At 38.7% G+C, this 15,228-nt stretch overlaps 1 protein-coding gene across 1 annotated transcript; it reads right to left on the bottom strand.

The window, feature by feature from the left end:
- Nucleotides 1-101: 101 nt before the first annotated feature.
- LOC139132241 (uncharacterized) lies at nt 102-13,960 on the bottom strand. The gene is made up of 14 exons (XM_070698629.1): nt 13,802-13,960; nt 12,073-12,942; nt 11,041-11,182; nt 10,368-10,498; nt 8,914-9,136; nt 7,426-7,562; nt 6,666-6,849; nt 5,385-5,558; nt 4,806-4,934; nt 4,378-4,448; nt 3,620-3,813; nt 2,499-2,633; nt 1,171-1,356; nt 102-287 (listed from the first exon to the last, which is right to left on the bottom strand). Exons 2-14 carry the CDS (start codon nt 12,911-12,913, stop codon nt 102-104), a joined length of 2,733 nt encoding a protein of 910 aa, XP_070554730.1. The 5' UTR covers nt 12,914-12,942; nt 13,802-13,960.
- Between the last annotated feature and the right edge of the window lie 1,268 nt (nt 13,961-15,228).

Genomic DNA, 15,228 nt, shown 5'->3' with positions numbered 1-15,228 from the left:
TGTATACTTGTTTCATATATACAATATACATGTACGTTGAAACACATGTAGCTACACGTAAAATGTCTGTTTAATATTCAGAGACAACAGAGATGATCCACTTACCGAAGACAACCTCCCTTTTCATCTATTCGGGTGATACCTATCACATTGACGTATTGGTGTTGTGGTTCAATGCTGTTGTCGGTAGCAGGCACTGTCTCCACCTGGAAAAATCGATCACTGCCAGCCCCGACGTAATGGACAACTGGATTGACAAAGGTCTCCAGACTTGTCATGTCAAGGAACTGTTCAGAAAGACAATAATCAAGGAAACATCCTGATTGTAACATCATTGTATTTAAAACATCTCATTTTGATACCAACAATCAATATTTGACATTATAAGAATACATAGATTGTGTAAAATTGGCAAAAAAAACAAAAAATGGCATTTTTGAAGACACTTGCTGTTTGATGGCTCACTGAAGCTTACATGAAAGTTTCAATGTACATTTCAGAGATCAACTATTAACCCTTTGAAAGCCACAGTAAATTTTTGTCGCCCTTATAAAATATACCAAAGTCAATTTTTTTCAAGATTTCTGCCAAAATTTTGATAAAAAGCTTCAGCCAACAAAATGTGATGTCCATTTGGTTCAAAATTATCCAAAAAATTTCTGAAAACTGGGGTTCATAAGAGATTAGTGTCACCGAATAAAACAGAATTAACATTGTACCTACAGACTGTAATTTTACGTGCAATTAGTCCTAGAAATTACTCAGAGCTACAGTAAATTGTAACCACAAGTAGACTTTGTAGACGTATCTGACATAGTGTTTTAAAATAGGAATGTTGACTATATTGAATTCACTACTGTTCTCATCAGTGCTTTCAGGCTGTACGGATGAATGAAGAGGGTTGTAAATGGTAAAAATGGGTGTTTTTTCTGTGTAAGACTCAAACAGCACAAGCCAATAGAGTAAGCCTTCCTTCAAGATTGCAGATGAAAAAATGACATGATGAACCTAATGGTCACCACCAATTCAACAGCAAGCTCTTGAGACTGCCCTATTGTTTCCAATGAATAGATTGGTCACACTTTACTGCAGTAGACGATGAAAAGACAAACAAAGATAGGAATGTTATTGGTTGTGGCAAATATATAGCAAGCCAATATCAGAACTTACCACCAAAGTATCGGCAGTCATAGTGTCAGTTTTGACCGTGTTGAGCATAAACAATACACTTGCTGGTCCAAACCGGACCAATTTTTTGATGCAGATGTTAAACATGGACACCGGGTATGTGTATCTCTTTCTCTTTGTTTTCTTTACACCACAAGAACACTGCTTCCTGCCATATCCAAAGATATGCTGAAAAAAAATGGCGGAAAATTGATTGAAGTTTGAATTATGCTGTATTGATCTTTTGAAACTATGACAGTATGGTAAAATTTTACAACAGGTAGGATGCACTTCGGGGATAGATAATTGGACTGTTACTTTTACAATACTTGCTGGTCTACCACTTGTCGGGCTTCACTTTGAAGCTTATGGAATAAATAAAATATTTGTTGGCTTATTTTTGAGAAAATCAAAAGTTTATTTTTCGCCAAATTGTGGGCACAATGATGGCAGACTTTGAATTTCTAGTGTAGGCAAAATATTAGGTAACTTGTTTCTCTATACTAAGTTTTTCATGGGGACTACTGAATTATCTTTATTTTGAAAGAGATGGTTTAAAGTTTCCCTATGGAAAAGTTTGAGCAGAAGTCTAAGTTTTCAGTTTCGAGAAAAATGTTGGGTAATTTGTTTATCTAGTACCAAACTTTGGATCGTGACCCCTGAATATTATTCTTGATTTTGAAAGAGAATGGTTGAAGTTTGCCTAAGGAAAATTTGAGCAAAACTTTACATCTTTCATTTTTGATGTGGAAACTTCCTTTATATGAAAATTAATATTTTTTTCAGGTCTTTTATTAAAAGTTTCCAGATTAATGACTATATGAGACATGTGATTTTTCTCTATGTACTGATTGAAATTACATATTCATTAAAATGAAACGCTGCGAAGATGGCACGAAAGCCTCCATTCATTTTTCAGCTTTGAAGCATACAATTCACAACCAATGAATCATTACCACAGGCAGAAGGTTTCGAGTGTTTTCAGTACCAAACCAGGGCAAGAGCCCATTGCTTATTTTCACATGCTTTGATTCAACAGTGGATGCTTTGATTCAACAAAGCTTGGGAATCATTTTCAATTATAGGTTAAAAGACTCGGCTGACTCGCAGCGTGTTTGCAAGGTTATATCTGATTGGTCGATTATCACTATTCACAGCAACAGCTTCGAAATCGCTGCGAGTCGGCCCAAAAGACTTAATATCACCGAAATGATAAAATGTTGGTAAATTCACTGGCTTCTGCAGAAATAAAACATTAACATATACTTTCTGGAACTCATCTGCTAACTCTTCATGCACATATGTCTAAAAATTAATTTTAAAGTATGTACCGAGTAGTGAAAAATCCATCCTCTCTGGTAATGTTCCTCCAATTTCTTCGCCCCTTCTTCATAATCTGAACTAGTAAGGCCTTTTTTACTTTTATCTTGAGCCACTACTTCTGATTTGGCATGTTTCAATATTTCCTTATGCAAAGAATAACAAACAAAACAGTGAGTAACATTTTATAACAAAGTTAATGGCTTACAAATTACATTTGTTAACGTACCAGTAGGGAAAAAAAATTACTATTATTACTGAAAACCAAGGGTCAAATACTGCCAATATTAACAATGACATGAAATCATTATCATGTTAATCATCTATCTGATTGTCCTGATAGCATTTCTCCAGAATCAAAATGCTACAAATGGATTCAAATTGTACATGGATTCATCCAACATATTTGAAATAATTTTACTGTCTTCTGCTTAACAGGTATGTAACATTGCAGCTGATTGGTTGAGAGGAGTCACATGACTGGTCATTGCAGGGTAACTACTAAACTCTTTGTAAATGCTATGAAAATTATCACAAAAACACCACAGAGTATGCAGGAGGACATTTGCACAGAAAATTGTCTGACACATACTGTAGTTGAGGGAAATGTGTTAAGCAAATGTCTTTGCAGTAAATGAGTAATTCTGTAAAAATCTTATTATCATACATCTCTCACACATGACTAGGACATCAAATGCATTGCTTTATGGCTTTTTTCACACCATTCATATTTATTCTTCTGCATTCAAAACGCCAGCTTTGAATGCGATCGAGGACGACCATGTGACAGCCAGTGAAGCTGCATATACAGAATGTAAGCATTTGAAGCCTAGGGTATACCGGTACATGTGGAGGCATCTGTAACGTACATGTAACTGTGCTGAAGACACCAGTGGAAACACTCAATGTATTACCAAACTAGTGATCCATGGAGGCTTTTTAGCACATGCCAAATTCCATTTTTATGGATGGCAGATTTAAAACCATGTTCAATAGTAATATGACCAGATCACTACTTACGCACATTACTTGCAAGCCTAAAATCTCACATATACTCAAAGCATGTTTAGAAGTACACATAGAGTTTGCTAAATGGCAGAAGAGAAAGAGATAACGCCTCAGCATGTAATACCTCCTTCATGACTTTCTTCACAACATTCCGTAAATTGAGTTTGTAATTTCTGTTAGGATCCCTCCAGTGAAGATAGATGCCCTGATTGGACCAATGGTTGTTTTCATAGTGAACGACGTTGACCATATCTACAGTTAGGTGACGAGATGGGTCTTTGTAGATTTGGACAGGTATTGGCAGGTGATCCTCATAACCTGCAATCAAAGTTGGACATGCATAGTAACCGCAGAGTAAAGCTCTTGATGTGGTGAAATACCTTTGCTCAAAAAGCTATGGTTCATCACCGATTACATCATCACCAGTGTTCAAATTATCAAAGTTGTAAAATTGTTGAAAGTTTGCTGGAAATTGAAACACTTATCAATTACTATTACACACATAGCATAATTGATGTACAATGGAAGTGAGAGCCCTGTTATGAAGGGTGTTTTTATTTCAACATCTTGGAATGCTGCTGACAGGCCCAAAGATGGCTGCAATTTCAAGTAAACCTTTTGCAATTTCCAGTACAGGGTAAGTTTTGAAATATCTGGGATCCTAGCCAATTGTGATAACTTCTGAGTTAAAATTTAGATATACTTTGTTAAAAGATACAGGCATCCTGTGGACTGTGAATGTTATTTACATGCGTCTCAGAGTGTCCTGATGGTACATTTTTCATTACATACAGTATACAATCGTAACCAATGACAGACACTGTAGTATAAGGAGATAGTTTGTCAAAAAAATTTCAATCTGCAAATCAAGACAGTACTCACATCTTATTGTAAAATCTGGCAGCGAATTCCACGGCTGACTGACACTTGGTGTGTGAGGAATACACACTGACCTGCAGTTTAAAATTGACATGATTAACAATGATCGAAAAATGATTCATGCTAATTCATTGATTTAATTTTGAGTACTGTATATGAAGATTACATTTTCTTGCTTAAATAGTTTTTAACTCTTTTCTTCTCAATTTTTCATTTCTGCTTATTTTTAATAATCTGAAAGAGCAGGAAGGACTATAATTAAATAGTTCCCCTCTGGTCACACACTGTCTCCCTGATTAATTCACAGGTAAGTTAACAGGTAAAAATTAAAACAATTAGTTAGAATTCATATCATATTTCTGAAGATAGCTGGACACTTCTTAATTCACTGAAGAAGCAGAGATTGGCTTCGGTGTCTGGGTCCAACCTACCCAGTGTATGGATCCAAGAGAACGCCCCTCATTGGTGGAAGATTGAGGTACATGTCCCCAGTCAGGTATCCCTCGTCTGTGATATGCAGATTCAGGGGCACACTCTGCTTATCAGCAAGCAATGAATGACTGTGGAGGAATGAAAACAAACAAAAAATCACCATAAATAAACTTTGTATTTTTTCAACATGCATGTACATGCACATACTCATGTACATGAACAAAAAAAATCAAGAGTCACAACTTATGCATGTGTAAGATACAAAGTGCTCTACATCCAAATCTTCAAAATGTTGAAATTCGGTGTGTTATCGATTGCCATGTTTATACCAATATAATGGTGGTGCATGATATAGCAATCTGATTGGTGGAGACATGAAAATAACAGTGCTATATTCATAATGTAGCACAGTTGGAACACTCTTGAGATAATTTAGTTTAATTTGTGTGAAGGTAACTTATGTTTAATAGCTTGAAATGAATATTATATATCACAATGTGCTGATCAGGGATACAAAAGCACATATTAATTAACATTAGTTTTAAGGTCCCACTGTTGAAGGGTATTTGTGTTTTCACCTAGTTTTGCTGATTATTGGATGCACAAGTTGTCTTCTCCACAGCAGTGGCATAACAGGCACAGGTCTGTGTGTCTCTTTGGCTATGTCAACCAGAGGCTGGAAAACGCTGGCCTTGGTGGCTTGACGCACTTGGCGTGCAGGAAATCCTTGTGGATATGATGCTGGGTCACAACTGAAAATTTCACGAAACCAAGTAAAATTGTGGGATGAGTCTTTAAAAAACTTACAGAGAAATGCACAAATATTGACAAATGGTACAGCCATGCCATTGGAAAGTATGTTGTAACTGTGCATTCGTAACAGCCATGAAGGTGACAATGAAAGTAAGGAACGCTTTTCTGCAAACATGGCGTGAAAAATTATCTTCTTCAAATGGGCAGCAGTTGCAAATTGTCATCAGGATGTCTGATAATCTGAAGGACGCAATTTTTTATACGAAAAAGTATCACATTAAAATTAGTGAAAAAAGCTGGTCAATGCATGTGTCAAGAGTGAACACACCAGCACTGTAAATTTTCTTGATCATCTCTCAGCCCTTTCCACCCATCGTGCGACAAACCACAGATAGCAGAGAAGCTTTGTAGCTCTTGTTTTTCTAACCAAGTAAATTATCAACTTGATTGATTGGGATTGAAAGCCACGTCAGTGATGGAGGCCTATTTACAACTGCACTATGTACATGTACATGTAGTATGAGTATTATGTCAGCGTCAGGCCTAATTTCCTTATCACTTTCTGCTTGCCCATGTTTAATCAGATCATACCAGGAAGAAAGAACCTCCCTTGTCAAGTTTAGAGAACTATTGGCTGCAAATCAAGATTATTTCGTATAAACTGATCTGCTTCATCAGTCCAAGGTCCTTGTCAATCATTTGCTTACATAGAATGCTTGTGTCAACAAATGGCTAGACGTCCCACTCCTAACACTAGAGGGTGTTTTGCAAGGCCCACCAGTCACTGCACCAGCCTGTCACTGCTGCAGAAAAAAGCCAAGCGACTGGGGCCAGTCTAGGCTAAGTTCAAAACTGATTTGTGAATGTGTGACTTGGGTGAATGTGATGATTTGTGTTCTGTTTTCATATGGAATGTGTGAGTAGGGTGAACCAAAATAGAGGGGAGTTTCACCCGAAATCATTAACTCACTACTGTGAAGACCCAAAGTTATTAACATGTTCAATCACTAGGAAAACCTGATCTGAGCTGCCAAATTTCAAATAGGTTTGCATGAAATAGAAGAGATACAAGAGAAACTAATGTTTAGAGTTGCTACAATACTAACCTGGATGTAAACAGTCTTAGAGCCTGGATGGAGTCGTATCCATTTCCGAGCATTGCCAACACAAATGAGTAATACAGTTTGAGGACAGAAGCTTCTGGAAAAGTTTTCATAAGCTTTTCCAGTTTCTCCTTTGCTTCAATCAGCCACGCCTTATTCTCCTCTTCCTGGGAAAGATTTGACGAGTCTAGAAAGGGGATCAAATCGGACACCTGTCAAATCGTTCAATAATTTAAGTGACGTGCTTGCCTGGCGTTGACACCCCTGCCAACACAATGAGGAAATCCAAATCAGGCTGAACCAATTATGGCAGAATAGGGTAATGCATGCCCCAAAACAGGAAGTTTTAAACTGCAGGGTTTTCTCTCAACTGTGCAACTGTGCAAATTGCGCATTTCAAGCCACTGTCTGCCCTAACAAAGTTGCTGACAGTACAGAAATTGCACACAAAACACAGCAAGCAAAGACTTCCACATATAATGATGAGGGTGACCCAAGCGCAAAGTGTAGCATACTGTGATTATCAATGATGGAATTTGGGTAAATTCCAGCTTTAGCAATTTGTGGGCATGCGTATCACAATGCAACAAAATCATTTGATCAGATTTAAACCCCCAGACCGAATATGTATCATCATATCGGTGTATCATTCAATGTGAGCATAAAGAATAAGAGTTTTCAACATATAGTGGCAAATGACTTGATTCATGCTATGTCTGTGTGTGAAGACTGCCTTAATATCACTGTCTCAACCTGTACATACCTGTGCTATACCCGGCATGAAAACAAAGGAATGCCTCCACTGCAGCATAAACAGCCTCCAGAGGGCAGTCTGCAGGTGATGCCATCACTGCATTCCATGCACTGGCTGAATTCACTGATGACTTTTTATTCATCAATCTGCAAATGATGAGAATTCACAAAACGATTGTTCAGATAATTATTGAGAAATGATAGATCAATCCACCTGCCCCATCTCCCCTTCATGTAAACTATCAAAGCCTATGGGTTAAAATTATTTTTCGTTTAAAAATATTCTATAGGAGCTGAAAAGTATATCATTTTTGAGACATAGCAAGCTCACTCTAGATGACTGAAACAATTCAATAAAAGGCTGACTTGCAAACTATTGGGCCACAGAGACAAAAATCTATACTGTGACTTCCAATTTAAGCTATAATGTGTCACTATTATTTTGACAACAGCTTCTTTAACCCTTTCACCACCATGGTTTGTCCCAAATCCATTGTTTTCTATGGTAAAGTTGGACCTGTATACAGGGAACTGGGGGTGAAAGGGTTAAGTTCTCTCCCCACCCTAATCCCAACACACACGTACACCTCATATCACACCTATTGCTTAAAACTACTTTTCATCCAAAACATGTCCTACAAGAATCCTATGGGAGTCATCTAAGACATGTGGGGGATTTCTGCGATGAACATTAGGATTCCATCATTGAAGTTGGACATTATCATTGACTTTATCCAATGAAACAGAATGTCAGACAGCTGCAACCACATCTTCAAATAGCATATGCTAACATTTAGAAATTGGTCAATATTATTGATTCTATGTAATACTATCCTATAACACAGCTCCTTGATGATCTGCCAATACCTTACCCTTCTAAAGTTAGACTCAAAGTTCGACAAGTAAGACAATATTTATGCAATAATGTACCCCCTCCCAGCTCATAAAACATGAAAGCAAACTTTAAAACATAATGTATGAAGTAATGACAAGTCCATTATGAAGTGCAAAGTTTGCTTGAGTCCACTACAGGCCAGAAGGGGGTACATTATTGCTATTATTTTATAGTTTTGGCAATGCCAGCATATTTGTAGATGTATTTAGAAAATACCTGAGGCCACAACGCTGGATAATCGGATACATTATCAGAAATAATCTAGGGATGTCATTACAATATTCACTGGTATTGACACAGCTATGATATAATATCAGATAATGCCAACAGTGCTAATGTTATGGTGTCCTCCTAACCTGGTCATTGATTTTCACCCACTGTCAAGTTTTTTGTCCAAGTTCACTGGATACAACTGTGGAGTCACTAATTTACATTGAAGACTACACAAAAACACCTTTCAATGACATTTTGTCTAACTTCAACCTTTTGTGAAATGAAATGTTACTATTGATACTTACAGGCCGCAGATGTTTGCAAGAGATTCACACTTCACAAATGCTACATCCACCACTTATATATGGCCCTCTCAGCAATAGTACTCACCCTTGATCCCATGCTGCAGCGATCAATATCATAGACTGCAACACCACATCGTCTTGGACCCCTGACTGGAATCCAGTGCAGCTGACTTCAGCAGCCTGGCGATAACACTTTGCGGCAGCGATGGGATCACCGAACACCGCGTACATTAAACCAGCATCATTCATGTACATGGCCTTCTGCAGATGAAGATGATTGCTTCTCCTTTCTGTTGAATCCTTATGTGCTAATCAAGATACAACAGATATAAACTACCCGCATCGATGACAAATTTTGATATAAGCTGATAGACATTAAAATCATCAATTTTTTACTTAGTATGTGCCTCAAAAGCGAAAGACTTCTTTTGCTCAAACTTTCCTAAATGAAACTTTCAATCATTCTCTTACTAAATCAACAATGAAAATCGGGGGTCATCGTGCAAAGTTTGGAACTAGCGAAACAAATTACCCTACATTTTGCGATATTTGAGATTCAAAATGGCCGCCATCACTGTGTTAACTCTATGGGGGAAAATTAAATTTTGGACTTTTGAAAAACTAAGATCATAAAAGTTTTACTTTCTCCAAGAGCTTTAAAATGAACTCCCGCAAGTGATGGATCAGAAAAGAATTGTTGAAATTTGAGAGTCTGAATATCTGTCCCCGAGGCGCGTTCTACCTTAAGTCACTTAAGGTGAGGGCCGGGTAATATATTTCATATACTGCCAAGGGACCCTATTCATCTAAATAACATGTATATGAAAGCACTTAGATGCAGACAACAATGTCAGTATCATTACTGTTCGTATTGGTACCTTTTTTTCATTTTGGATGATAGGTATTGTAAAGGATGTTGGTTATCAACCGTCTTCTCAGGTCATTGTAAGTGTTCACAAGGTACAATGATGTCATGTCCAGTCTGTGAAAACCACTATTACAATTGCATTTTACAACCATGAATTAAATTGCCAGTTAATCCTCTTTCTACCAGTCTCAAATTGCCAGTTAATCCTCTTTCTACCAGTCTTCATTGACATACATATATATAAATAAAACTTGGGAGAGAATTTTGCACCTTTCTTACGGTGTAAAATGTATTGAACTTATTGAATGTGAGTCACAGAGTCAACACTGGTAGATGCTGTTACTTCAATCATACAACCTGTGTGTTCTATGAGCATAACTTAACCCGAAAATCCCAGACATTATTTGTGCAGCTTAGACCAGGTTGTGGTTTTTGGGAAAGTGACCATAGAATGTTGCTAACACACACTAATTGGCACATCTGAACACTCAGTGGTACATCTATGAGCAGACTATAATGATAGAATCTGTGTCATTCACTTAATCATAGCATTCATATTCTAAATGTACAGTATACAGCTGTCTTGATTAACCCATATTTTCTTTAGCCCAATACTATGATCTGATCAGTCATGGAAGAGTCCGTCACCAATCACACTGTTTTTTCCTCACCTGGTGTTGTCTTTGTTTTGACTTGGTCGGCAGCTTGGAAGAGTAACTCCGAGGCCTGGCCAAGATGACCCCTGGCCCACCACACGTAAGCCAATGAAATGTCGAACAGGTGTTCCACAAATCTTGGATACCTGAAAATTATGAAGTAGATGTGCGAAGTTGAAATGGGGATGCAATCTAAGTAAAGAAGCCAGCAGTCATCCTACAAAAGATGTACTGGGGCAAGTACACTTACAGACATGGAATACAACATCAAACAATTTGTGCAGATTGCTGCATGAGCGTAGTTGCTTACTTGCCAATTCCTTATTTTATCTGAACTAACATATCATTATTATAACACGGCTTTAGTTTGACATTATATCTCACCCTACACTCTTTATTTCTGAAATGGTAAAATGTTGCTTACATGAATATAAATGCATTTTCATTTAATCTCAAATACACAGCAGTTTCTTGTAGTCTTCAAAGTATGAAATAAGTGTCTGCAAACCTGCCCTGAGGCTGGTATATTTTTGGTGAGAATCATAAAATTTTACAGTTACCTAATTTAAAATAGTTTACAATTCTTGGTTCTTGCCCAAGCAGCTGTTGATAACAGGCCAACAAATTCCTTGCATCATTGGCTATTAATTATAAAAATCTAGACCTACTTAAACCAATCAAACACTACCTTGCTTTGAGAGCTATCTTGACCTTGATGACAGCAGTCTGTCTTGCCTTTCTCAAAATATCGTCTTCATCCTCCGTCACACTCGGAGACCTTTTGCACCGGAACGTGCTCGGGAGCATCAGATCAATAACATGGGCCAGCACTGAGTGAAATACAGGAGCCAAGTTTTAGGACATAAGAGAAATGCGGAAAAAAACCCAGGAGGGGTACACTTGTTGCGATATATTCTCTTCGAAACGGAATAATTCATGTAAGTTGCTAACATATGTTGCAATCAAGAGTATCAGTTAAAATACTTGTAAGTTATAATCATATTGCTAAATGGATCCTCTTTGGATGGCAAATTTCAAGGTCTCGGTGTGATTTCAAAGTCTACTGAAATACACTTGATGGATCAAAGAATTACTGTTTTTACACTGTTACTATGTTTGCTACACTGCTCAGTATGGCTGCAGTTTCCATGGTACAGTTGCTTGCTAGCCCTGCGTACAATGCTGTGTGTTCCCGGCGTTACAGCGCCTCCCACCACAGTCCTGCTGACTGCCATAGACAAAAGTTGCGATATGCTGTCCCAATTTGGACCACACACTAAAAACATACTTTAGCTGAAATCAACTCAATTTACCATATGCCTACCTGAATAACTCAACTGCTCACTGACTGCAAAAATATTTGCTCTCGTAACGTCCCGAACTGTTAGTTTGCTAGCAATGCACAGTCAAGGACCAAGCTGGCTGGCCATGTCTTGCATAAACGTATCTAATGGAGAGCCACTGGGCCCTTCACCATGCATCGCTGGCAAAGTAACGTTCTGGGATGAAACGAGAGCACATTTTTTTGCATTCTGTGAGCGGTTGAGTTATTCGGATAGGCATAGATCAGAATGGAGTTGATTTTGGCTGAAAGTAGTTAGAAAAGTAGTTTTTGTGTGCAGTCCAAATTGGGACGGTTTGTCTATGGTGGTCAGCAGGGCTATGGTGGGAGGCCGTATAATGCCAGGAACACATAGCATCATACGCAGGGCTAATTTACCTGCTATCTTTTCATTGGCACTTAAGTCATTGCAGGAGTGTTTTAACATCAGAGATTTCAGGGCATCAAACTGCATGTGCCTGCTGAAGAAGTCATCCAAATCTTTTCTTTCGTAGCCTTCTTGGAAAACACACCTTCCTACTTTCTCGAAAGTTACACGCTCTGGATCAAACCCCTTTTCGTTGATTAAGAGAATTCTGTGCAGCCACTTCAGCTGTTGGGAGTGAAGAGCCCGACGATGTTTCAGCTCATCTTTGTGTTGTTTTAAAATCGGCAATGGGCCGCTGTTTCCCTGACTGCATGCTTTCAGACATATCTCCATGAGCGTCGGGACGTTTTTAACCGGTTTCAAGTCTTCAGCCTGGACAGCCTCTATCATGTCACCTTCGTCATTAGCGAATGGCGCAAAGAAGTCCAACTGGTTTTGACGGTAAATGCGTTTGCGACGCCTCTTCTGGCTTTTGCTGCGTCCCCCATGTCTTTCGGACTTGGGCAGCGGAACATCACTGAGGGTCAACCCCTCCAGGGACACTTCCTCCTCCTCCATCTCAAGCTCCTCTCCTGAAACGCTGCTGACCTCTTCATCAGCAGTATAGTATTCATCTGACTCTGCCCCATCACCTGTATCCCTGGCGACACAATCTTCATCACTGTTAACATCATCTTCATCACTGTTAACATCATCAGTTGTAACAGAGAGAACACGCTGCTTCTTACGTCTGTTTTTACAAGGCTGAGAGGGCTGAGAGAACTCCCATGACACCATGCGGGCAAATGCATGCTTTCTGACCGGAGATGCCAGTTTCAGTAACTGTTTAGCTTCCTTCTCATCTGTCTCCATGGCAACTACTGACAAACACTGGCGAATACCTGCACAGAAAAAAAAATATTTCACTTAAAACAGTAGCTCTCTCAGGCTGTAGAGGTAGTCCCCCAGGGGTAGTTCCTTCGCCCTACCTCCATGTAGTTACAGTCGTCCGAGTTGCAGGTGATGTGACATGATCTGCAAGACCTCCAGGCTCACCTCCATTTTAACACCCCCTACTACCGGTATGTACCATTTAAACACAGAGGTAACATCTTCCGAGCCTGAGGGACCCATGACTCCTTTCCCGACCTAATGGTATAATAATTACATTACTTCATTCATATTTAACGCTAATTCTAAAAGTAACCCTAATTCTAAGTTGCATTTGATTTGCTTCCTCCAAGAAACATCACCTGTGTTTCAGGTTCAGGACTCAGGAGGGAAGTACGATGTAGCATGCTATGAACTTGCTGCGGATCCGTAGCCCTACCACTCCCTTTGCTGGTTGTGTTGGGGGAGTAGCACTCCCCCAACACAACCAGCAAAGGGAGTAGCCGCAGCAAGCTATAAACAAGCTATGGATAACGACTGAGCATCTATACAATTCACTTTTTACAGGCTTTGCTCCAATCACGAGTTTAGTACCTCCTCCATGCTCCAATCTTTCACTGAAACACATCATGCATGGTACTGTGTCAGGATAGACCATGTTGACGTAAGTGTTACCTCAATGCATTTTGCCTCCATGCAGCATCTATACTATGATTGCCCTTGAAGTTCAAGTAGAAACATATTTGGAAAACATGATGGTGTCTTGCTACTGCTACGGTATCAAGGTGCAAATCGTTCCTCCCACTATATTCCTGCAATCATGCACTTGAATTTGAACATGTGCCGTGAAGTTACATATATCGCACGTACCATAAATGAACTCGATCGTGGACGAACGCTCCTTGATAGAAGATAAAAGACCTAGCAGAGTAAATGCACGTTTGCCGGCCGACGCTGCAGAAGTCACAGTCGGTATTACACCACAGCGTGCAACTTCTTCCTTTCGCGGAATTCGCTTTGACAAGTACTTTCAACTTCCGGGTTTCGAATGCCAACACTTGGTGGCGCTGTGCTGAAGCGTATACGCCGCGCGGGATGCTTGTGGGACGGGGAAGAGGAAAGAACCATATGCCGCGACCACCGGCGATGATAAATACACAAACAAACGAACAAACAAATAAATAAGTAAATCAATATATGAGAAAAGAATAATTGAATGAGGATTGAAATAATTGACAGAACAATACATCATGCAACATATCCAACTTCAGAGCATGTTTTTGTGAGTAGTTCAGTCAATTATTTCAATTCTTAGTTTTCTCTTATATTTATTTTTTTTAACTCTTGATTTGTTTGTTCTTGTTTGTTTCTTGTTCGTTCATTCTGGCTTCCCTGTGAGGGATGACCGCTCATCGCTCTTTTGCAGGCTCGTGCGAGCACATTTATTTATTAAAAATGAAAAATATCTGATTAAATGTTTGGAGTGATATTGCACTGTGTGCCTATAACTATCCCTGAAGTTCTCGACAGCACAGAATTTCAAAGAAATCAGTCAAGATCTGATAAATAACTCCTAAACAGCTCAAATGGAGCTACAAGACGTAGTAGGGAGCCTTCAGAAATTACAGGGGTGGGCCGGGGGAATTGGGGGGTCACTTTTTAGAAAACTGTTCAAGGGGGAGGGTCAATTTTTATAAACCTATCTTGGGAGGGTCATTTTTAACAGAAGCTGATTTTATGGCCAAACCTTTGATTGTCTGTGTGATATTTCCTGAATAGGAAATCACCAACGAAATACACCGATTCTTTCAAATACATATACATTATCCAAAAGTTTCACAATTAAGCGAACAAGCTGCAGTGGTATCCTACATTAAACACCTTGAACAGTTAAAACTGATGAAAGACAAGAGACAACAACATATGCAACAGGTGGAAAAGTGTAATCAATCATCAAATAAACATAAATGTAAAGTCATTATTGGTTTTATATAGGAAAATTTGTGCAGTTCTCTCATAGACTACCATGTACAGTGAATCAACATTCCTGTGAAATTCCAAAATCAAATTTCTTGCACAACCATGGACTTGAAACCACTACAGTCTAATCATGAACATTAATACCAATAATCAAGTGTACATATATGTAAGTGCACAGATTTACCTAGTTTTGAAGTGGAAAATATTATTCAGTTTCATCATAGACTGCCATATATAGTGTACCAACATTTTAGATGAAATTCCAAAATCATTTTTTGTACACAAATGCACATGTTACTTCCCATTTCAAACAAAGT

This window comes from Ptychodera flava, chromosome 4 (genome assembly GCF_041260155.1).
Source record: "Ptychodera flava strain L36383 chromosome 4, AS_Pfla_20210202, whole genome shotgun sequence".
Lineage (NCBI taxonomy): Eukaryota > Metazoa > Hemichordata > Enteropneusta > Ptychoderidae > Ptychodera > Ptychodera flava.
This window is presented reverse-complemented; position numbering and strand designations above follow the sequence as displayed.

Bases quoted from the DNA above. Each gene is read 5' to 3' on its own strand.
- LOC139132241 (XM_070698629.1), bottom strand. From the start codon at position 12,913: ATGGAGACAGATGAGAAGGAAGCTAAACAGTTACTGAAACTGGCATCT. The intron at 10,499-11,040 runs GTAGTGTTTGAT...CATAATTTTCAG, and splicing joins AAGATAGCTCTCAAAGCAAG to GTATCCAAGATTTGTGGAAC. The intron at 3,814-4,377 runs GTGAGTACTGTC...CTTTGATTGCAG, and splicing joins GCCAGATTTTACAATAAGAT to GTTATGAGGATCACCTGCCA.